General features: G+C 54.6%; 8 protein-coding genes across 8 annotated transcripts; 4 read left to right on the top strand and 4 right to left on the bottom strand.

Moving 5' to 3' along the window:
* Positions 1-1,108: 1,108 nt before the first annotated feature.
* Positions 1,109-2,140, bottom strand: INS49_001564 (uncharacterized protein; the record flags this gene model as incomplete). Its single annotated transcript, XM_043162389.1, has 1 exon — positions 1,109-2,140. The coding sequence occupies one exon, from the start codon at positions 2,138-2,140 to the stop codon at positions 1,109-1,111; it is 1,032 nt and encodes a 343-aa protein (XP_043030895.1).
* A 1,511-nt stretch (positions 2,141-3,651) lies between these two features.
* On the top strand, positions 3,652-5,343 carry INS49_001565 (uncharacterized protein; the record flags this gene model as incomplete). The annotated part of the gene is made up of 1 exon (XM_043162390.1): positions 3,652-5,343. The coding sequence occupies one exon, from the start codon at positions 3,652-3,654 to the stop codon at positions 5,341-5,343; it is 1,692 nt and encodes a 563-aa protein (XP_043030896.1).
* Positions 5,344-5,503: 160 nt separating this feature from the next.
* Positions 5,504-6,439, bottom strand: INS49_001566 (uncharacterized protein; the record flags this gene model as incomplete). Its single annotated transcript, XM_043162391.1, has 1 exon — positions 5,504-6,439. One exon carries the CDS (start codon positions 6,437-6,439, stop codon positions 5,504-5,506), a length of 936 nt encoding a protein of 311 aa, XP_043030897.1.
* A 2,633-nt stretch (positions 6,440-9,072) lies between these two features.
* Positions 9,073-10,949, top strand: INS49_001567 (uncharacterized protein; the record flags this gene model as incomplete). Its single annotated transcript, XM_043162392.1, has 3 exons — positions 9,073-9,406; positions 9,611-10,669; positions 10,897-10,949. 3 exons carry the CDS (start codon positions 9,073-9,075, stop codon positions 10,947-10,949), a joined length of 1,446 nt encoding a protein of 481 aa, XP_043030898.1.
* A 388-nt stretch (positions 10,950-11,337) lies between these two features.
* Positions 11,338-12,018, bottom strand: INS49_001568 (uncharacterized protein; the record flags this gene model as incomplete). The annotated part of the gene is made up of 1 exon (XM_043162393.1): positions 11,338-12,018. One exon carries the CDS (start codon positions 12,016-12,018, stop codon positions 11,338-11,340), a length of 681 nt encoding a protein of 226 aa, XP_043030899.1.
* Positions 12,019-12,673: 655 nt separating this feature from the next.
* On the top strand, positions 12,674-15,366 carry INS49_001569 (uncharacterized protein; the record flags this gene model as incomplete). Its single annotated transcript, XM_043162394.1, has 4 exons — positions 12,674-12,860; positions 12,956-13,446; positions 13,515-13,575; positions 13,691-15,366. 4 exons carry the CDS (start codon positions 12,674-12,676, stop codon positions 15,364-15,366), a joined length of 2,415 nt encoding a protein of 804 aa, XP_043030900.1.
* Positions 15,367-16,754: 1,388 nt separating this feature from the next.
* On the top strand, positions 16,755-19,713 carry INS49_001570 (uncharacterized protein; the record flags this gene model as incomplete). Its single annotated transcript, XM_043162395.1, has 7 exons — positions 16,755-17,009; positions 17,101-17,387; positions 17,446-17,488; positions 17,731-19,051; positions 19,156-19,216; positions 19,282-19,344; positions 19,503-19,713. 7 exons carry the CDS (start codon positions 16,755-16,757, stop codon positions 19,711-19,713), a joined length of 2,241 nt encoding a protein of 746 aa, XP_043030901.1.
* Positions 19,714-20,847: 1,134 nt separating this feature from the next.
* Positions 20,848-21,915, bottom strand: INS49_001571 (uncharacterized protein; the record flags this gene model as incomplete). Its single annotated transcript, XM_043162396.1, has 1 exon — positions 20,848-21,915. The coding sequence occupies one exon, from the start codon at positions 21,913-21,915 to the stop codon at positions 20,848-20,850; it is 1,068 nt and encodes a 355-aa protein (XP_043030902.1).
* Between the last annotated feature and the right edge of the window lie 1,536 nt (positions 21,916-23,451).

Here is a 23,451-nt window from a genome sequence, read left to right on the forward strand (position 1 = left end):
TAAAAACTGGATCACGCGGAGAATCTGACAGTACTCGGCTGTCAATCGAGAAGGAAGAGGGGGTCGAGGCTATGCAATGGCCCAGTCCCTAAATCGACTATCCAGCGTTCACATATGCGGCTCGCGATAGTCAGATCGGCTGGGAGTAGAGAAATTGGACCTAAAAGCCAGCTGCCTTCGGGCATTCCCCAATACGACTGCGAAGACATCACACTTACTACCGGCTCTCTACACTCACCACCTCCTGAGGGTCACGACAATGGATCTTCCGGTGCCCCCAGCCTACTGGTACACGTCTATCTGGGCCATTCCTGATTGCGTTTCCCCAGTATAAGTCTTGAGCAGGCCCTGTCTACGGTGTCTTGGACATTCTTTGCTCAGGGCACGACTCCCGGAGTGGATGAGTCATGATCTCGTTCAGGGATGGAGGAAAGACAGGGGAAGTAAGGAGACTTGGAAGGGGGTATGAAGTCTCAGATATCTGTTGCTACGGAACCAGAGGGGAAAATGAGACACCTGGGTTGCTTGTTAGAGGCCATGTGGGGAGGTGGGGGGGGGGGGGGTTGATTGGTCTCCAACTATTTATACTAGTCTTCACATTGTTATGACTGAAATCAAATACTGCGCACTTGTTGAGCACACATGATTAACTTCAGTGTACGTAGTGAAGGTGTGATCAATGCGCTGGGGACACTCAGAACATCTTCTTAAGTTTAAGGTCCTGTCCGATGGCCGGGCAAATCAACAGTGTGATGACTTGGTTGGATGGGGCTTTTGCTTTGTAGACATGGGAGGTGCGGTTGGGTTCTACTAGACTTCTGAGCCCGTGAGGATATTGGCTGAACCCTAGAGTGGTGCTCTTAGGTAAACAATCGACATTGTGGACGAAATAAACTTTTGGGCGAAATAAAGTTTTGGACGGAAACAATGCTTGGACGAAGACGATGTTTGGACGGACACAATTCTAGTGTAATTCTAGTGTACCGCTTCTAGAATATACGTCCAAAAACACGAAATACTTCGCTGTCACGCATATGGATCTCCATGGTTCACTCTAAGTGCTGTCACCATTTAATGGAGCAACTGACTAGCCAGAAGAGGCTGTTTATTACTTCCATAGACTTGCATAGATGACCCGTTCCCCCTTGAAGGAATTCCTCGAGTGGAGCGTGACCCAATTATCAACCACCAAGACGTCACCTCGCTTCCACTCAAACGCCACGGCGAGCTCGTTCATGATCTCCTGGCACCTGCGCAGGATGTCCGCATCGAGGGGGCTGCCGTCCCCAAACACCACCGCCCTGCGCGGATCGTTGCGCGTGTCCTTCCAGCCTGTGAAAGCTGCCACGATACTGTTGAACCAGGACGTCTTTCCCGTGCGCGGGTCCTTCTTCGTGGCCGGTATGACGGCAGTTGTCGTCTTGAGCAGGCTCCCCTCAAGCCATTCCAGCTCCATGCCCATTTCTCTGCCGACTCTTTCGGCGTCCTCTTTGGTGTCCACCGCGAAAGTGGACTTCCACCCTCTCCCGATCGCACTGGAGGGGTCATCGACCTCCGGCAGAACCCTGACATACCTAACGCCCTTCTGCTCCAGCTCCGATACAAAATGCGGGAACTCTTCCCTGATCCGCTCATACACAAGGTTGGACAGTACAATGGGGGTCTCGCCGCCCTCCGGTGGCGCTTTCATGCAGTAGAAGAACAAGACACCGGGGTGGCTCTTGCTCTGTGCCATTTCATGGTGGAAGGGGATGAGCTGGTCGGCGGGGGACTCGTTGGCAGTGAATACGGACCCGGTCACCACGGTCCGCGGTGCTGCCCCGCCTATGTACGGGAACTCATCTAGGCCAAACGACTTGCATACGGCATCAAAGTCTGCGGCTGTGGAGATGGGTGGACAAAAGTCGCGGAGCAGGATGGCACCGTGGGTCTTTGCAAGGCCGCCCAAGTGCTTCTGGTTTCGCGTGATCCAGGTGGCGACAGCTTCAGTGGTGGTGAGAGCGTCCGCTGGTGTGCCAGTCCCGGAATTCCCGGGAGTGAGGACGAGTGGGAAGGAGACTGTTGTGCCGTCGATATCGACGTGCTTCTGAGGAGCAATGTGGCCGACTTGGGCCGGACTTAGATCCGGGATGGCTGACATCCTGTCTGTTCCGGTATTGGGTACCTAGGGCACTGGGGAGGTTCAGAGCGGAAGGAAATGAAGCTAAGTAGGCCTAATGTCGAGATTTGACTCACTCCAGATGTTATTGCTTTCAGTACAGATTGACAAGATTATGTATGGTGGACTCGAAACCCCTGAGACGCCACTGGCCAATGCCCATGCATTGGAGCGCAGCTGAGCCTCAGCTGCGGGGAGGGGTGAGATGACCTCCCACAGCCGCAGCGAGCGCCTGGTCACAGGGCGGATTTGCGCAAAACGCCATTTGGGCCGCGAGCCTTGCAATTGAGGCACAGCATAAAAGCAATCGCGGCCCCAAATCATCCCGCCTGTGAAGGCTGGGGTTGTAAGCTTTTCTTTCAACGACGCTCCGAGAAAGTCCTCGGCCAGTGTATGAGAATTAAAGATGGCCAGCTTCCACGACATGGCCGACCTGTACACGGAGCAGCGTGCATCTGTCCTCGATGAGAAGGACTACGATCGGCCAAGGACTGCAGCGACTGAGAGTCCAGCCAAACAGCGTCGAGCACGCGCAAGCAAGCCAAAGATCAAGTCAGGATGCAATAATTGCAAGTAAGTCCATGGATTCCATGATTTCCCTGATGAGACCTCTCTCAAAGACGAATCGAGGCTGACCTATCGCTGCAGGCAACGCAGAATCAAATGCGACGAGAAGAGGCCCGCTTGTACTCAGTGCATCCGCTCCAAAAAGACATGTGCTGGCTATCCTCCGCCCGCGAGATCGGCATGGTCCTCTCAAGACGGGAAGGCAGCACCAGCACCAGCACCAAGGAGTACAGGTAGCGGAGGTAAGCCGCCTTTCGGGTTGGTTGTGGAGCCCGCTATGTCACCATCGCAGACCCATTTTACGCTTCGGGGTTCCTTCTAATCCGTATTTGCTTATAGACATGCCTTCGTCTGCAAATGCCGTTCCTCAAACGCAGAAGACCGAAGGACCTACTCTCCTGGAGTCCGGAACCCCAATGCCTCCCACTCCTCCAACAGGCAAAGGAGTCACGGTTGTGCGTCCACCGCAAGGAAATCCTAACGAGCCCCAGATCGGCATGGAAAATCCAAGACAGCATCTGAAGTATGACATCTGGAAAAAGTCAACACCAGTGGCAATCCCCGGCAGATCGTCATCAAATGCTACAGCGGGGAGGCTGGGTCTGTGCACATCGCTGATGGAGAGCACAGACGTGCTTCTCTCACGGTCCCTCCTTGAGCAGTGCCGGCTTGACGAAAGCCCTGGGGGTATCAGCCCAAAGTCCAGTGAAGCGAGCTGGAAATCGAGATGGTGGTCCGATGCTGCAAACAGTAACAAGACGTCCCTCTCGACTTGCAGAACGTGGGGGTCGTCCGTGGGGCAATCCCAGACCGTGGAGAATCACGACCGCGACGACCATGGGACTCCGGCACAGGGGAATCCGAAGTTTGTTAAACAGCAGACCGCTGCACAGAGGTGCTGGAGCCATGTTTCTGCCTTATCCACTATGCTCGGCAGTGTCCAAGGGCCGGGGCCAGTATGTCCGCCCAAACATGACATCTGGGCCCTGATGGCGACGGCGAGGAAGTTCCAGCCCTGCTTAGGCAAGCTCGCCCGCTGCTCCGCTCAGGGCGGCAGGAAGGTCCAGAGCTGCCCGGACCCTCGTACGCAGAGGATCCTGGATGAGGAGGCCTTGAGCCCCAGCAGCGCTTCGAAGCCTGTCGCGATCCCAGCTTCGAAATCACCCCTCGGCCGCCCTGTTCGAGCCGATGAGTCAACGGACACGTCGTACACTAGTTCTGACCAGACGACGGCGATGAAAACGTCGTGTAGCAGCAGCTCTTCTCCGGGTCTGCTGTGGCGTGAAGAGCAGAAAAGGCTCCTCCTGGACCGACTCATGGAGTTCTTCTTCGCGGAGCTCGTGAGGGGCGGCCAAACAAATACCGGGAGCGGAACAGGGTGCTCTACACGGCCAGGGACTAAATCCACGGCCGGTGGTCCAAGCCGCAAGGGAGCAAACGCGCAGAAAGGGCCACCGAGTAAGGGCAAGCGGCCCGCCAGCACCGACGAGAATGAAGGGTCCGATAATGAAGACAATGAGGCACCAAAGCCCAAGAAAGCCAAAAGCGAGGAGGCCGAGGTGAAGAGGCTCGCCTGCCCGTTCTTCAAGAGGAATCCCCACAGGTACAAGGACCAAAGCAAGTGCGTCGGCCCCGGTTGGGTGACGGTACACCGCCTGAAGGAGCACCTCTACCGACGCCACATGTTACCCATCCACTGCTACAGGTGCCGCGAGGTCTTCCCGAGCGACAAGCTCCTCCAGCTGCACTCGAGGTCGGATGCTCGGTGCGCGGTGCGCGACGACGCGGCGCTGGAGCTGGAGGGAATCGACGCGTCGCAGGAGAGGCAGCTGCGGAGCAGGAGGCGTACGGATAAAACAGAGGAGGACAAATGGCGAGATGTGTTCCGGATCTGTTTCCCGGCCGACGCGCCCGACAGCGTGCCCACGCCGTGGTTCGAGCTGCCGCCAGCGTGGGGCGCGGCCAGCCCGTCCGGGCCGGAGTCGGACATCGCGCGGTATGAGGAGTTCCTCCGCAGGGAGCTACCACGGCGCGTCAGGGGCGAGCTTGAGGTGCGCATCGAGCAGGAACTTAGTCCTGTGGAGGAGAGCCTTAAGCGCCAGCTTGTGGATATCGTGAGGGACATGCAGCAGAGGCTGTTTGCGGACTTCAGGAAGTTACAAGGGGATGGGTCTCCCCAGAAGGACGAAGCGGCGGGGGACGGGGAGGTGGGACTGGAGGATGGTGGCGATGTGAAGGGGAAGGGGAGGGCTACGGCGCCTGAGTCGCCCGAGGACCTGTTCATCGAGCCCTCAACCTCGGGGGCATCCTTTGACGATCCCGTCAACGAAACACCGCCCGTCACCACCGGCTGGGCCACCAGTCAGCCGATCGACGTGTACCGGCCGCCACAGCCGTTCTTTGACGATGAGACGAGGTTTGACGGTGTGATGTTTGACCTCGGCCAGAGCTGTGGGGATTGGAGCTGGGCCGATTCGGGATACATGTCGGCTGCGATGTCCGCGGCGAGCAGCAAGGTTGTTGCGGACGACGACGGCATGATTTGTGACGACGGGACGATTGGCGGGCACTTTGGTCATGCTGGCATGTATGGAGAGTACCGTGATGGTTGGTCATGAAGCGACGAATGAATGAAGCGATCGGACTTTAGGGTCGAGCACATCTAATCCTTCCAAAGATGAGAACGCCTTGGACTCTTGAGTCTTGAAGACAAAACTTTCAACCACCTGCCAGTGACTGCCCACCTGACCCTTCCCTTCCCTTAGCCCCTAATCGCGCTCATTTGATTTCTTCCGCCAGCGCCTGCTCAAACGACTTCCCGGTGAGCCTCTGGAAGACCTCCTTGTACTTCTGCAGCGTGCCCTCCCTGACGTCCTCGGCCAGCTCGACGCCCTGCTTGCCCTTGAGCCCCTCGCGCGTGAGCCAGTTGCGGATGATCTGCTTGTCGAAGCTCTCCTGGTCGCGGCCGACCTCGTACTTGTCCGCGGGCCACATGCGGCTCGAGTCCGGGGTCAGGCACTCGTCGACGAGGATGACCTCGCCCGTCTCCTCGTCGAGGCCGAACTCGAACTTGGTGTCGGCGATGAGGATCCCCCGCCCGGCGGCGTAGTCCCGCCCGGCCTTGTACACGGCCAGGGCCAGCTCCTCGACGCGGGCGGCGAGCCTCGCGTCGCCGATGATGGCGGCCGCGCGCTCCGGGCTGATGTTCTCGTCGTGCTGGCCCAGCTCCGCCTTGGTCGAGGGCGTGTAGATGGGGCCCTGGGGGAACGCCTCGCACTGGCGCAGGCCGGCCGGCATGGCGAGCCCGCACACGGTGCCGCTCTCCTGGTACTCTGCCCACGCCGACCCCGTGATGTAGCCGCGCACGATGGCCTCGACGGGGAACACCTTGAACCTGCGCACCTGCATGCTGCGGCCGCGCACGAGGGCCGCCTCCTCGGGCGTCAGGCGCCCCGCGGGCGGGTCCAGGGTGACGAAGTGGGTGCGCAGCCCGGGGACCCTCTCGGACAGCACGCGGAACCAGAAGGCGCTGATCATGGTGAGGATGGCGCCGCGCCCGGGGATGCCGTTGTCCATGACCACGTCGTAGGCCGAGGTGCGGTCCGACGACACGAAGAGCAGCGTCTTCTCGTCGAGGTCGAACAGGTCGCGCACCTTGCCCGACGCGACGCGCGGCAGCGACTTGATGTCGATCTTGAGGACTTGGTCGGTCATCTTCGCTGAGCCTCCCTCCCGAAGGGCAGCAGTGGTGTCGGGGTTGAGGTCCTTGTGTTGGCGAAAGGCAAGTGTCCCTTGGTGGACTGACGAGGTCGTCTGTCCCAGCAAGTGTTCAAGGTGGGGACGGTATCTGCGGCCTGGTTAGCTTCATGGGTCTAGAGTTTCAGTGAAGATTTGACAGTTACCTATACAACGTGTGGAACCTAGGATTTGACGGTAGCTGGGTGGCCTTGGGCGATGTGACAAAGTCGAGTGGGAGCTGGTGACTCTTTGAGGCTCAAACCCTGAAAAGTTTGCGATCTGCAAGGGCGATCGCGGAGAAGGCGCCGGCTGTAACCGCAACTCAATGACAACTCTAGGGCCACTTCCAGAGAGACTTGCTTCCACGGGCGAATGAGGCTTGGGATTTTGGGTACTGACTGGTATCGAAACTGTTGGCGCTCTCTGAATTTCGTGTAAAACAGACCCTCGAGATGCAGCGAGTGGGGAGAGCTATTGAAGGTGGTGTGTATCACAAATCGGCCCACTCAACGGCAGCATCGCCAACCTCAGGTGACGCACCAAGTCGTAGTTTCTTCATTCATCTTATCATATTTCATAACTATGAGATATGGATGCATTTCCTTATAAAGCGAGTAATGAGGTCCGAAAAACAGATAGTTGTTAGGCAGTAACATGAGATCCCAATTAATTGCGACAGTGGCCGCACGCGGCAGGGTGCGCTCTCCCCATTGGGATCGTCAACGACTTACACAACTCCGACCCCGTTTTCTTACAGTGTGGTTGGTCCAATCGAACAAGGCTGCAAGTCGGATGGATCCAGATTAATTCCAAAACTACAAGTGACATATGCACGATACGAACAGCTCTCGACTACACCGATGACTTAGGGTAGTTTACGAAAGGAACCATTCTGCTGAATAAACTCCATCAGGCCCGACAGGGGAAGCTGTCCCAGAGAGATGGGCTTTCCCAATGGGTGTACTTCTCGGTGAGTTAAGACGGGGCACTCTTCCGGCACGCCGTCCACAAGTCGGTACCCTGCAGCATGCTGGAACCCGTGTCTTCGCTTGGCAGTCACACATCGAAGCCTGCGATCGAGCCTCGTTTTCAGCTGCGAGTTGTGCTTTTCCTCGACCATGTTCATCTTGCCAGTGGAAAGAGGGCAAAAAGAAAGGAGCACCCTCGGCAGACTCTCTCTGATTGCAGGTTGGCAAGGCCCAGGTATGATGACATGCTGCTGACAGCCCTACGTAAACGACATGATCCATCACTCTTGCCAGCCAGGGCCTGGGCCCGACTTGGCACACTGCATATTGCTTCTGCATATGCCCATAGTGGTGAACCGGAGATCTGGATTACCAGATGCAGCTTACACGAGGGCCCCGTGCGCCGGGCCACAATGGCACACTCAGGCGAGCAACGTTTAGAGAGCGAGACATTCGGAGCGTTGAAAGATTAATTAATGAGACCTTGTGCACGCGAGCGAAACAGGCCCGTTGAAACGAGCAGTCCTGGACTGGGAGTCGTAACAAAGTACCCGAGAGAGACACGATGGAACACGACGGCTTGCCCGGGCCTAGCATTGATGTCACGCTGGTGATGAAGAGAGGACTGCGCCCAGCGCCCAGCGCCCAGCCTCCCGCCTAGACCAGTGCCAAGGTCTGGGGACAGTCACACCCGAGCCACTGATCCAGGCCATTGGCAGTTTGACAAAGAACCCGAGAGGGCGCCTTGATTGGGCAGCGCGGCTAGGGACAGCCGTTGATGTGGCGGGCTCGTGACGATGCACGCGAAGAGGCTTCCTTCTCTGGGGCTTTGAAGCAACGTTGTGAGGTCAGGGAAAGTCTTGGGCGAGAGGTTATTAGAGGGGTTAAGACAGAAATCCGCGCCTGTTTAGGCGTTAGTGAAATAGGCCTGGCCGGGGCGGGCGGACAGCCACGCAATCCCGCACGACGCTAGGCCTGCTTTGACCCAAACACTGCTGCTGCTTTGGACCAACCACACCACAAGTCTGGCGATCATGCATCTTGTCGGCGCCTCTTTCGCTTTGCCCAGTGCCCTATTGCCGAGAAAGCCTGCAGCAGCAGCAGCAGCAGCAGCAGCAGCAGCAGCAGCAGCAGCAAGGCACCCGGCGACAATGACGATCTCCGTCTGCCCTGCTGCTGCAACTCTGTGCATGGATATGGGTATCGGCACAGGCATGCGAAGAGCCCCATTGCTCTTTTAATTTCTAAAGTCCTCGCCCGGAACTTTGTGCTCAACCTCCTCCTGCTGCCTTGCACCCCAACACCCAGCCTAACAAGTGTGGTCTTGTTGTTGCTGTCGACTTGCCACTTTCGCCTCCCTCCCGCAACCCGGCTTGATATCGCCGTCACACAACTTGATCTGCCAAGTTGTCACCGCAGCTCAACCCAGCCCAGGGTGCCTCGACGAGCTGTCACGGCAACCGGAGACATCACCGCCACCCGTGCGACGCTGTTTAGACATCCAAATTAGCTAGATTCTCGTACTGACGCCACAGGAGGAACAGGACCAGGCCACTATTAACGATATTAACCACAGGCAGGACAGCTTCCAGTATCTCCGGGAGAGGCGACCTCGTCCGCTCACATCACCGGCGGCCCAATATGAGATCCCACACAGCACCCGCGCTCCTCGCGCTGCTGCTGGCGGCGACGGCAGCAGCAAATGTGCTCCGGATACCGGTCGCGAGGAACTCACCGGGTACCGTCACCAGACGGAACCCGCGCTTGACCAGGCGGGCGACCTTCACTGAGTCTCTGGTCAACAACATCACCGGCGGCGGATACTACGCCAGCGTCTCCGTCGGCACGCCTGGTCAGGACATCGACATGATCCTGGACACGGGGAGCAGCGATGCCTTCATAGTGGCCGCCGGAGCGGATCTGTGCGAGAGCCCGAGGTTGCAACTTATCTACCAGACGTCGTGTGGACAGACATGTGAGCTTTTCTATCATGCAACTCCCCCCTGCGAGGAATTTAAGAAGACGGTAGAAACGGATGGCTTCAGTGGTCTCTACACTGAGATGGACGGCTTCATGGATATGTTTTATTGGGCATTTTCTCATGCATATGTTTTATCGGGCATTTTCTCATCGTGTTAGTAGTCTTGTACTTGTAACCAGCGACTGACCAGGCATACAGTTGATTCATCTCAAAGCTCCACTTTTGAGGTTGTCGTACCTGATGGCTTCCAAATACAGTATTTGGATGGCAGCACAGCCGCTGGAGACTATGTAACTGATCACTTCGAGATCGGCGACACAGTTATCGAATCACTGCAGATGGGTCTTGCCAACCAGACGGCTTCTGGCACTGGAGTTCTCGGGATCGGCTACACTGCAAACGAGGCGGCCGAGACTCCGTACCCGAACCTCGTGGACCAGATGGTGCAACAGGACTTCATCCCCACCAAGGCATACTCCCTCTACCTGAACGACTACCAGTCCTCCACGGGCAGCATCTTGTTCGGTGGCGTCGACACGGAAAAGTTCATAGGAGGCCTTACCGTCGTCCCTATCCTACCCGACGCACAAACACAGAACATCACCAGTTTCACGGTGGGGATGACGGCGGTTTCCTTCGCCTTCCCCAACGGGACGACATACAACGCGAGCCTGCAGGGCGGCAGTCTCGACGCCGTCCTCGACTCCGGGACCACGCTCTCGTACTTCCCGGACGACATCGCGACACCCTTGTTCGACGCCCTGGGCGCCTTCACGTACAGCTCCCTGGGCTCGGTGGGGCTGACCATGGTCGAGTGCGGGCTCGCCAACTCGGGCATGGAGGTCAGCTTCCGCTTTAACGACAGCGTCTCGATCATGGTGCCGGCCGACGAGATTGTCATAGACGCCTTCGGCTCTGTAAGCGGCATGATCCCGCCCGAAATTCCCCTGCAGGACCCTTGCCTCTTCGGCATTCAGAATTCGGGCGACTCCCTGCCCAGCGAGGGCGCGCGCCAGATCGACTTTGCCCTGCTCGGCGACACGTTCCTGCGCAGCGCGTACGTCGTCTACGACCTCGACAACAACGAGATCGCCCTGGCGCAGGCGAACCTGAACAGCACCGACACCAACGTCCAGGAGCTGAACGGGTCGTCGGACCTGACGGCATTCGAGGGCGTGGCGGAGCAGCAGGAGTCGAGCGGCACGTCTGGTGGTGGTAGTACGGGGACAGGCTCGGGTTCTTCGGGAAGCAGCACGGGTACGTTGTCTGTGAGCAGTGTTATGAGCAGCAGTGTCATGAGTGGTGCTTCGGCTACAAGTGTGGGCAGCATGACGTTGGGGGACACGAGTGCGGGCGCGAGCATGGGCACGGTCAGCACAGGAGGGGTGGTGGCTGCTACGAGCACCGGCACCAGCGCGAGCTTGAGCTCGAGTGCGGACTGGACGCCGTCCGGCTCCCATTCTCCTTTGACCAGTGTCGACAAGACCGTGCTCAGCAGCAGCTCGGGGGTACAGTCCGTCTCTGCGACATTTACTAATGGTGTTATAGCTTCTTCCTCGGCCAATGCGGGCTTGCTGGGGGCCGATCCGGGACACGGGGCTCTGTACACAGTTGGTTTGGCGGTTTTTTGCTATTTCTGGAAGTACGCTGTTTTGGATGTAAATTTGGGATATCAACTCGGAGTTGGGTAACGTGTTATCGGGGGAATACATGGCAATGTCAGAATGAAGACGATAGATCTGCATGCTCACGGTCTTTAGGGGGTTTATCACCCGGGCTACATACGCCCTATCAATAGCATAATATGTAATGTGCTGCCTTCCAATGTCCATGAGTGTGATCTTCTTGTTACATTTGCTAGTACGTCCTGACTTCGCTTCAATTAATATGCCTTATGAACAAGGTCAACAGCGATCTCCGAGTCGTTATTGAGAAGCCGTCTGCGAAGTCGGATTCACTACAGCTCCATGACCCTTCTCTCCAGGCCGCCTTGGCCTCACCACTGGGCCCATTGCCTCAGGGGCTGTTCCATTCTCACCGTCAGCCTCATCATCATCATCACCCCTGAGCTGGCTGGTTACGCCCCTCGCCTCATCCTCAACACCGCCCTTGCCCGGCAGCTCGACCCTCTCCCCCACAGCGCCGTCCCTGTTCGCCCGCCACACAGCACTCCTGTCATCCTCAAAAGTCTCGAGCTTCCAGATCTCGGCCCGCGCCTTGACCTCCTCCAGGCACTCCTCCCCGGCGCGCCACGCGGCGGCGCGGTGCGGGCTCGACACGGCGATGAGGACGCTCTCCTCGCCGACGGGCACGACGCCCAGGCGGTGGACGACGGCGACGCCCTTGAGGCCGTGCCTGGCCCGCGCGGCCTCGGCGATGTCCCGCATCGTCCGCAGCGCCAGCGGCGCGTACGCCTCGTACGACAGGTTGAGCACCGCGCGGCCGCCGAAGCTGTCGCGCGTCGTGCCGGCGAAGAGGACGGTCGCGCCCGCCTGGGGGCTGCGCACCTTGTCCATTATGGGCTTGGCGTCGAGGGGCTCGTGGGTCAGGGCCACGTAGATGCCTGGTGACTCCAGCGAGGTGGTCGTGCTGGTGTCGGTGGCCATGGTGGAATGTGCGCTGGGGGTGAGCTCGGCGGGGTTTGTTCGGGAGGCCCGGCTAGGCCTGGCCCCGTGTGATCCGATTGTGGTGTTTGAATGAAGCACACAGATGATAGCGTTGCGGGAATCGTCTTTCCTCGGTTATCCGTGCCTTGAGGTTGTGTATTCTCTGAATAAGCCCGTTTAAATTGCTCTCCAGTCCTTGAGTTTATGATGCTGACGTCAGGGTTCGTCAATGATTTTTGTCGGCTCGTCTCTTTGTGAATAAGTGTTGCCGATTGGTATGTGCTGGTATGAAGTTGAAAGTGCTGAGGAATTCCCAAGTGATCGATCATTCTTCCACCGATGTAGAACACACAGAGTAGCTGGGCTTAGAGCCGATCCGGAGCAGGGTGCCGGCGCTGTGGAGCTCCAGGCCCGGGGCCGTCCTCGGCGATCGGCCAGGGGCCCACCAGGCAGGGTCCAGGGTCCCCCAGAAATGCGAAGCTCAAGCTCCCCTGCCTGGGGCCGTCTTGCGCAACGGATTCGACATCATCTTTCGCTCCCACCTTGTCCCGCCCAAGCCACGTCCAATTCAATCCACCTGGCCGTCCGACTTTCTTTTCAGTCTCTTTTCTTTTTCGTGTTTCGTCTCCTGTCTTTCTCATTTCCCGCCGCCACCATGTACGACGACGACAGGCCGCGCCACTCGTACAGAGCAAGATCCCGCGACCGAGACCGTGACCGAGACTATGATCGGGATTACGACCGAGACTACGACCGAGGGCGAAGTAGCTACCGCCGCAGTTCCAGGTCGCCGCGCCGCGAGCGGGACGAGGGCGACTATGACTACTATCGCTCGCGGAATGGTAAAGCCGCAATGCCTGGAGGATGAGAATCTCAAGCATCGCCTTGTCAATGGGCTGTCGTGTTCTTTAAGGCTAACCCAGGCCCCAAAACAAAGACGATCAGGGCTCTCTGCCCTACGATGACGACCAACCCGATTACCGCGGCCGCGACCGTGACCGTGACCGCCGCCTAGCATCACGGTCGCCTCCTGCCCGTCGATATGCGCCTCCTCCCGCCCAGCCATCGCCGACCATCGTCGTCCAAGGCCTGCCCAGCGACGCGACCGAGGACGACGTGATAGACGGCTTCGCGAGCGTTTCGCCCGACCTCAAGGTGTTCAACGCAGACAACATCAAGACTGTCAGGTTACGCAACAATGGGCGTGGGCGGACGATCGCGTTCGTCGAGTTCGCGGACGCCAACGCGGCCGCCCACTTCTTGGAGTTCCACTACCCATCGCTCGAGTTCCAGCTGGCACACTCACGCGGCGTCAACTCGGAGCCGGTGAGCGTCAGGATCAACTACAGCTGGAGCCGGGATGACGAAGGCTACGAGAGGGTCAGGGAGGACAGGCCCAGGGACACGGAGGATTGGAAGTGCGCTGAGGTGGGTCTTTACGCCGGAAGCGATGAAAACCACCCCTTGATGGATATTGTCTGACGGATTATCTCTAGTGCGCCTACATGAACTACGGCTCAAGAACTCGGTGCCACAGGTGTCGCGCCGACAAACCGGGTAAGAGCAGCTGTTCTTTCACTCTATTCTGCGTCCCTCCGACTCCATCGCTTTTATATTCAAAATGTTCGGCACGGTTTTGAGGTGAAAGGGCCTAGACTGACGGTTTTTACAGAAGGACATTTCCGCAGAAGAGATGAGTCCGCGTCATACGGACCAAAGCTCACAGGTGAGACGGATGAGTGCCCACAGCAGCTTCCATCGCAGTATATCGTCATTCGTGGCCTGGAGCCTTCTGTCACAGAGGAAATATTCGCGGAAGGCGTCAAGAAGCTCTATATCGAATCGAAGCCAGAGCCGAAGAAGGAAACACACAACAAGTTGAAATCGACCGCGCCGACGGCAAGGACAGCCAGCCTGGGTGCCAAGCCAGACTCCCTCCGGCGTGTTTTCCTCGTTCGGGACAAAAAGACCAATGATGCGATGAGATATGGGTTTGCCGAGTTTGCCACGCTTGAAGATGCCCAGGGTGCGATAGAGAAGTTCAAGGCATCACCAAAGTTTGCCATTTCCTCGAAACCAGTGACGGCGGCCTTCATCCACACCGGCGTCTTCATACCGCATAGCGGCCGTGTCACGGACGAAAACAGCAGCTTTCTTTTCCACCCGATCTACAACAAGGACATCTTGCTCAAATACTGGGACAATCGAGTTTATCCAAGCATATTAAGGGTGTCTTACGACTCAGATTCGGCCAAGCAGCACAGCGCTGACAACGCAGGAAAATCCGAAAAGCCTGGCGATGAGGTGCCTAGTGCACAAGACGCTTCAGCAAAGAAGCTGAAGAAATTCAAAATCAACCAGTCTGCGGCGAAGCCTGCCATGGTCATGGGCCCGCAAATGCAGATGTGGGCGAAGAAGAGAGCCGAGCTCGTTGGACAGGCCCAAGCCCAGGCTGAGCTCGATGCTCACAGCGCCGCATCGAGCCCGGCGCCAAGTGAGAAAGGGCGTGGCTCCACGCGCACGCAGGCCAAGGACTCATACATCTCATACAGCGACACTGACAACCTGTCCTGCCTACTGTGTCTGAGGAAGTTCGACTCGCTAATCGCCCTACGTGATCACGAATCGCTGAACAAGGATCACATTGCAAATCTGACAGATGAAGGCAAGCGCGACGCAGCCGCAGAGAGACTCAGGACCCAGGCGAAACGGCCTCAAGTGGTGACTCTTCGGGTAGCAAATGTGTCACGGCAGCCGTCAGACCTGATATATACGTCCTACGCCGACAGAGACGAGCTGCATTGCCTCATCTGCCAGCGCAAGTTCACCAAGGCCGCGATGCTCTCCCTGCACGAGCGCGAGAGCGAGATGCACCGCCTGAACCTGGAGGACCAGAGCAACATCGACCGTGCGATATCTCAGCTCGCCCGTGTAGGCAAAACACCCCGCAAGATGGTGCCGGCCAAGAACAAGGGCACACAGTACCGCGACCGAGCGAAGGAGCGCAGGCAGGCTTTCAAGCAGCCGAACGCGCCACGCAGAAAGGCACCGAAGGAGGACGCTGCGCCGCCCGCCAAAGAGGCGGAGAAGCCTGCGGCGCCGTCCAAGGGTGCAGCGCTGCTCGGCAAGATGGGGTGGTCAGCGGGCGAGGGCCTGGGTGCCGAAGGCAGCGGGAGGACGGAAGTCATCGCTACAGACGTGTACGCCTCCGGTGTTGGTCTGGGTGCCGAGGGTGGCAAACTTGGCGATGCGGTGGAAGAGGCGGCAAGGAAGACCAAAGATAATTACACCGATTTTGTGGAGGTGACGCGAAACAAGGCGCGGGAGAGGTATGAGAGGTTGGGATGATAGTCACGGGCATGAGGAAAGCATCGAGTTTCGTCCGTCACCGATAGTACTTGCTGCGTGGGATCCGGGATACAAGCTCCGCCCGTGAGCGCCGACGACACGGAGCCGAAGAGCCAAGTCGTACATGCGGGCCGTGGAACACGGCAGAGCTTGCATGGTAAATTACAAATTCGACCGTGAGCTCCCCAGCAAATCAAGACAACATCTGAGGGGATCATTGCCAATTATGAGAGTCAGTGCCGACGCACTGCAGATCATTTAACAGCCTGCCAGACTTGGGAGATTGCGCCCTGAGAGACAAGGAAGGCATCACGAAATCCCGGCAGCAGTGTTGCGAGCCGAGGGGTACAGGGAAAACGAAAAGCATGGTGCCATCGCGCAACGCTAGCCTCGCTCCAGGGGCGGGCCATCACCTACCTTATCGGCGACATCCCGGTCGCCATGCATATGCTGAGTATGGCACAGCCTTATCTCTGAGACACAGACCACCTGGATGCCCTTGATGTCCCTGCCCCTAACTCCGCACTTAAGAGTGATTAGCCACACAGATTACTAAGAAAGCTTAGGCCCTCAGAACTGACGCGTTGTGTGGACACCTGACCTTTTGAGATAAGTACAGCCCGCCCTCTGCCCGCAGCGTTGATGACTGGGCAGACGCGGGCGTGGGGAAGATATCCCCAATCACTGCCGTCAATTATCCAACCCCTGCTAGCCCCCCTTCAACGCCCGGCATCGTCGATAATTCCCAGCCTTTTTAGGCAGGTCGAAAGACAAGACACGCGCCTTTGGGGTGGCCTCGTCCTCCGCGATAGACCCTTGGCTGCTATAGTACCACCATCGCACACACACACCCACATTCTTGTGGCCGGATGTCGAGCTGCCATTCTGGACTGCGGATTTGTCAAGTGACAGACAGATAACCCCGTCTCCCTGCCGTCTGGTGGTTTGGCTACATGGGCCGCCGCGATGGCGTGCCGTGTGTTGAACGACCTATCGCTCTTATCCTCCGCTTTCTGATTAACCCAACCCGTGCTTGAGGCTCTCCCTCCTTTTCCTTCTTTTTCTTTTAATCTTCTTCCGGTCGAGGATCTTGTGGGTTGTTATCTTCTTCAACTCCCTGTCCGGTCTTGAGCTGCCAGCAATTTGCACAGCACTTGTTTGCGGCGCACCTTGCGCCGGCGAAGTCGCCCACGCTGTGCCCACTTTCACGACACCACCGCTAGGAGAGCAGTGCGAACCTTTTCGTGATCTGGACCAAGGCTTGTGTACCTCCTCCAGGTGTTATATATACGGCCCACCGGATCACGCCCTACCAACGGACGAGAGCGCCGTGACTCCTACAGCCCACGCCAGAATTGGCATGCCATTCCCGACCAAGGCTGCCCAAGATGGTGTTCGGCATACGCAGGCGCCATGAGGCCGAGATCGTCGAGTTCGAGGTGGCCGAGACCGCCTCGGAGCGGGAGATCCTGCGGTCCCTGGGCGTGGCCTCGCTGACACAGTTCGAGAAGATGCACCGGCTGGACCCCAACATGCCCATAGACGAGCTGGAGCAGATCGACGCCGCCATCCGGGAGGGCAACGCAGAGAAGGGCGTCGAGATCGAGCACCTGATCGTCGAGGACAACTCGCCGTATCCTGAGGTAGGCCACTACCACAATGACCCTTTCCAACCGGCCCTAAGGGGCTGGCCACATAGAGAGTGTACTTGAGAACTCACGTGGTGGATTATAGGTCCGGTCGACGGTACGGAATTACGATGTTGATCTCCCGGCGAATACGATACGGGCATGGGTCATTGGCATGATTCTGTGCACGATAGGGTCTGGTGTGAACATGCTGTTCGCCCTGAGGAACCCCAGTGTTTTTGTGAGCACGTACGCAATCCAGCTCGTGGCGTACCCCATAGGACTGGCCTGGGACCTGATTTTCCCCGACCGGACGTTCAAGGTGCTCGGTCTCAGCTTCAACCTGCGGCCGGGCAAGTTCAACTTCAAAGAACATGTGATCATAACAGTCATGTTCGTCCCGTCTTTGGCCCCTTTGAACTAAACCCCTCCGGAGCTGACACTGGGATAGGTCGAATGCAGCGTATGGCGGTGGCTCTCTGTATGCAACAGATGTTATTATAGTCCAGCAAATCTGGTACAAGAAATTTTTCGGCTGGGCGTGGCAGATACTTTTTGGCATTACCACACTCTGCTTGGGCTATGGCCTGGCTGGGCTGACGCGGAGGTTCTCGTGTGGCCGGCCTCGATGATTTGGCCGGGAACCTTGGTAGTAAGTATCCTTGGTGATGAGCAAGCGGCCTGGGTGTGGGCGTTTTGGGTGGTCGTGTCGTCGCTAATCCACGTTTGACTCAAGAACTGCGCCCTGTTTTACACACTGCACGACCACGAAAAGTCCGATCCCGAGTCTGCCTGTGGCTGGCGGATAGGCCGCTACAAGTGGTTCCTGATCGTGTTTGGAAGCGCCTTCGTGTGGTACTGGTTCCCGGGCTGGATATTCCAGGGGCTGAGCTACTTCTGCTGGGTGACGTGGATCGCGCCCGAGAACGTCATCGTCAACCAGCTGTTCGGCGGCGTGTCGGGCTACGGCCTGTTGCCAATATCCCTCGATTGGACTATCATCTCCGGCTACCTGGGATCCCCGCTCATCCCGCCCTTCTACGCCATCGCGAACACCATGGTCGGCCTAGTCGTGTTTTTCATCATCATCTCGATGGGCCTGCATTACTCCGGGCACTGGTACGCTCAGTACCTGCCCGTAAGCAGCGCTCAATCTTTCGACAACCGTGGCGCCATTTACAACGTATCGGCTATCCTCAACGAGAACTTCCACTTCGACGCCGAGAAGTACTTCTCCTACTCGCCCCTCTACCTCCCCACCCAGTTCGCCCTCGCCTACGGCCTCGCCTTTGCCACCGTCTCGGCGATCGTGGTCCATGTGATATTGTACCACGGCCGCACGATCAAGGCCCAGTTTACGCTCGCCCGGAACCAAGAGGACGACAGCCACATGCGGATGATGAAGAAATACCGCGACGCCGAGGACTGGTGGTATATGGCCTTGTTCGCTGTGATGGTTGCCCTCTCCTTCATCGTCGTGTGCGCGTGGCCGACCGACTTTCCGTGGTGGGCGCTCATCGTCTGCCTCCTTATTCCCATCGCCTTTACCATCCCTATAGGAATTGTACAAGGGATTACAAATATCCAGCTGGGCCTTAACGTCCTGACCGAGTATGTTGTGGGGTATATGCTCGAGGGGAGACCGCTTGCGATGATGATGTTCAAGAACTACGGCTATCTCTGCATGGCGCAAGCGCTCTTCTTTGCCTCAGATATGAAGCTAGGCCACTACATGAAGGTTCCCCCCCGGACAATGTTCTTTGCGCAGCTGACGGCCTCGATCTGGTCCGCCGTGATTCAGATCGCGGTCATGAACTGGGCGTTGGAAAATATCAAGGATGTCTGTACCGACAACCAGGAGCACCAGTACACATGCGCCAATGCAAAGGTCTTCTACACAGCGTCGATCATCTGGGGCGTCATCGGTCCCAGGAGGATGTTTAGCGCCGGCGCCCTGTACTCGTCGCTCCAGTGGTTCTGGCTGCTTGGCGCCGTCGTGCCGGTCCTCACGTGGCTCATGGCCAGGAAATACCCGATGAGCCTGTGGCGCTATGTCCGTCAGTATAGCTCTTCTCCTTCACTGGTTCCCTGGTTGTTGCGCTTTGGGATGTTCTAGAATGCATCACTTCAGTATCCGTAGCAGGTGATTAACACATAGCAGACGTTCCGCTCATCTTCGGCGGGTCCGGGTACCTGCCCCCGGCGACGGTCTATATATATCTGTGCGTATATTGCCTCCCCTGCGTTCACTTCCTCGCTTGGCCTGGACACTGACGCGTTTCTGCAGCTGTTGGGGCGTAGTCGGGACCGTGTTCAACTGGTTCATCAAGCGGCGTATGAAAGACTGGTGGTAAGTCCCTCTCGTGCTCTACATTGTGTTCTCCCTGCTTCAGGTCACTCGGTGCGTCCCAGTTGCATATTGGCAAGACACGTCGCGCCTGCACGCTTATCAGACCTATTACAACATACCAGAAACATGTGCAAACTCTTGCTGACAAATTGTGACAGGCTTCGATATAACTACATCACCTCGGCCGCCCTTGATACCGGGTTGATCATATCAACAATCATCATTTTCTTCAGCCTCTATCTTACAGAAACCTCCGCGCCGAAATGGTTCGGCAACGCAGGGGCCTTGTCGACATTGGACATGAGCGAGTCAGCTGTGCAGTCTGTGTTACCACCAGGGGAGACGTTTGGTCCTAGCACGTGGATATAGGGTGAAAGGTCCTGCGTTTTGGAGGGTATTCATATGCAGCAAATTGAACATGATCTCAATATTTCACGTTGCGAGCATCCAGCAGTGATTCCCTACGAGTCGCCCACAGCAGAGCAAAAAGTGACAAACACATAGCACTGTGTAGTTGGTGCGTGCAGCCATTGCCTTACATTCATCCTATGCCCCTGTCATCATTTGGCTTCCCTGTATGGGAAATCTTAACTATAAGATGTTATTACGAAGTTTGTAGCTACCCAAGAGTCTCACCTCGGACTAACATTCAACGTATTTGAGTTGAGGATGGATCGGTTCCCGGGTTCTCGGTATTAAGAAGATCAGCAAGCTACTTATAAGAAGAATACAGAGATTCACACCTGCGAAAACGAGGGTATACCAGTACATGGCCACCTCACCCAAAACCCACACTCCATACTCATACACTCTCGCACTCTTAAACCCATACACCTATAAATTGGGTATAGGTATACTGGTTGTAGGTGTGTTAGGTGTTTTGGGTGTGAGTGTGTTGGGTATAAGTGTACTAGGCGTGTAATGTATCTGTATACAATTTGTTTCTTTCTGTGCAAAATATCCGTTCTCTTCTAAGAAAAGGTCTGGCTTGGTTCTAATGTAGTACCTGTATTTTCCAACGCTTAGCCTCCTTTTCGACCGTATGCAAATCAGGCAAACCCTCCTCTAATGTGAGTCTTATTATAGTGTCTTCTTTTCCCTCTTGCTCCGACCTGTAAGCCCACTGTGCCAGTGCCGAGGTCTTCCACAGGGGTACGCCATGTCTGGACCTTGACTGCCAAATTGTGAACGCTAGTAATAAGGCGGATCCAATCTCCACGACCAGCGGCAATCCGTACCACAACCAGTCGACTCGCACAAAGATAACCACATCCCGGCTCATACCCTCCATGAGCTGGCTATTCGGCCCGGACTGTAGCGCACTGGTCATCGCTTCCGTCATCCTCGCGACCCAAATAGAAATGTCCCCACCGGACACGGACGTTGCAAATACGGGTGGCTTATCGTCGGTTTCTTGGTAGGGCTGCATTCCCTCCATGCTCAAGATGTCTGACAACAGATTCACCAGGAAGGAGTCCGGGCCCTTCCAGTCCCAAAGACTGATCACCATGGGCTGGAGGCCCGTTCTATTGAAATTGACGTTGTACTCCATGGCGGGAAGCCCGTTACATTGAGCATAGAGTCGAAACCGTCCAGTGGTATCTTCTCCCGGTCCGCAATCGCGAGCTCATTGCCCTCCACTGTGACGCCCGAGTACCGCCACGCCACGGCCGACACCTCGCATTCTGTGACGTTCTCCTTCAGTTCACCCCCGTGAAGGAAGGCTGTATCGCGCTCGTATTGTGCTAGTGTGACAAGGCTGGAATGTGACTTGCCGCGCTCGAGGGTTCGGTAGTTCCAGTTGTTAAATTTCGAGGAGCTTGCGATCGAGACATACTTTTTGGTCGTGTGCCACGTCCCGTCGAAGACAGGGAAATGGTCCGGCCTCAGCACTACGCCGCCCGGCGTCGTCATGTTGCATTCTTGAGAGATCTTGCCATCGTAAGGGTCTACGCGCTCGTGGTTGCTGAGGGGGTCAGAATTGATGCAGCTCCGATTCGCAGTCGCAGCTTCGGTCACATCTCTGCATTCGCGGCCAAAGCCCAGCGTGACATACGTATCGTTCCAGACGCAAGAGGATGTACAGTTGAAGACCGGAGGGATCTTGGAGTTATACAACGCGCCGAGGATGTTGGCACGTATAGACGAGTCGAACGTGTTGGGAACGAAGTTTGATCCTGTGACAGTGGCTACACTGTAATTGTACGCCACGCCGAACGTAACAGACGAGTTCCGAACATCGACCTGTCGGTTTGCATAGCTGATGACCTGCTGGGTGAACGGACCAAGAGCTGCAGACAACTTGAAGATAGTGACGAAGCATCCAAGAGAGACCATGTCGATCCGAAATCGGGCCAGCAGAAAGATGGACCCGAGAGGTCCTCGACTGGCCTGGTCGAAGAGCTCGAAATCATACATGCGGCGAGGGCGGCGCAGATGTAACCACCTCAGCTGGCCGATGCTAGCTCCTACTGGTTCCAGGAGGAGCGCTTTCGAGAGGGTAGAAAGGGCGGAAACCATGGCATTGGGCGAGATTTTCTGTGTCCAAGTGTCGAGAGGGCGATTGTCCATCTGAAGAAGGATCACAACAAGCCATATCTGACATGCCCAGCTGGCGATGAGTGAAGATATCTCATGGAGCCAAGAATCTGTCAAGATTGTGTGTAGCCCGCTAGGTCTGGGCTTTTGTTTGACTGCTTGTTGACCTCGCGTCGTTCCATTCGGGCGGCAACTGTCGCCTGGTGAAGCAGTTGCTGCATTTCCCAAGTTTGTGGAAGGCTATAAGTGTCGTGAGGGGTTTGAAAGCATGATTATAAAAGCGTTTATCTCTTAAGAGTAGTTTAAAAGGAGGAAATAAAAGAAATTTAATTATTTAAGCATTTTAAAAAGTAGTTGCAAATTAAGGTTAGGGATATATATATAATATACCCCTTAATTAAAAGGCAATTCCTGCCTTATTAATTGCCTTACTTTTTTAAATAGCTAATTTATACTTAAAAATATTAGCTATAACTTATTAAGCAATTAACTATTTAATCTTTCCTATAATATATATAATTTATTACTTAAACTTTAATTGTTTATAGCTTTATAATATAGCTTATAATTAATAATTAAAGCTTTTTTTTAAACTTTTTAATTAAATTTATATTTAAAAATACTTACTTTTATTAATTTTAAGTATTTTTTTAATTATATTAAAGATAATTAAAAGTAATAGAAAATAAACTTTTAAGCTATAAGCTATTTTGCCTTTTTATACTTTTAAGATTTAAAAAAAGAAATATAAGCATGGCTAAATTAATAAAGAGCTTATTAATAAAAATAGCAAAAGCTTTAATACTTTTATTAAGATATTATTAAATAATATGCTTAAGAGTAAGTTTTTTAATTAATTTAAAAACTAGTTTTAAAGCATATATTAATTCTTAATATAGCTTTAAAGAATCTTTAAGCATATATAAATAGCTTAAAGCTTAAAATAAAATGCCTTTTTAAAGAAAAGGTTAAAATAAAGTGCAAGGAAAAGAAAAAGGATATAAAGAAGCTTAAGAAAATTAATAAGCATTATATTCTTTATTTTTTTTATATTAAGAGCCTTATATATAGTTATAATAATAATTCTTATATAAATTATAATAATAAAGATAATTATTATTATTATTATACTTAAGGTAATTCCTATAAGCTATTTTTAATATTCCTTTTATTATTTATACTTTATTTTTATTATGCTTAATTTAGTAATTTTTTAGCATTTAAAAAGTCTTAATATACTTAAAAGGAGGCCTTAAATATATATAAGCATAAGGAATTTAATTTAATTTATGTTAATTGCATTTTTATAATTTCTTTTAATACTTAAAAGATCTTTATTTTATAGTAATAGCTTTTAAAGGTTATAAAAAATAGGTATAAGGATATAATAAAGTATTTTAAAGCTTAAATTATAATTACTTTAAAGTAATATAATAAGGTTAATATAAAGGCTTAAAAGCTTTAAAATTAAATTATTAATAATTTAAAAATTATAAAAAAGTATTAAAATTATATTATTATCTTAATTAAGCCTTTTAATTTTAAAAATAATATTAAAAAGTAAATATT

Source organism: Diaporthe citri (assembly GCF_014595645.1).
Source record: "Diaporthe citri strain NFHF-8-4 chromosome Unknown scaffold_1, whole genome shotgun sequence".
NCBI classification, from domain to species: Eukaryota; Fungi; Ascomycota; class Sordariomycetes; order Diaporthales; family Diaporthaceae; genus Diaporthe; species Diaporthe citri.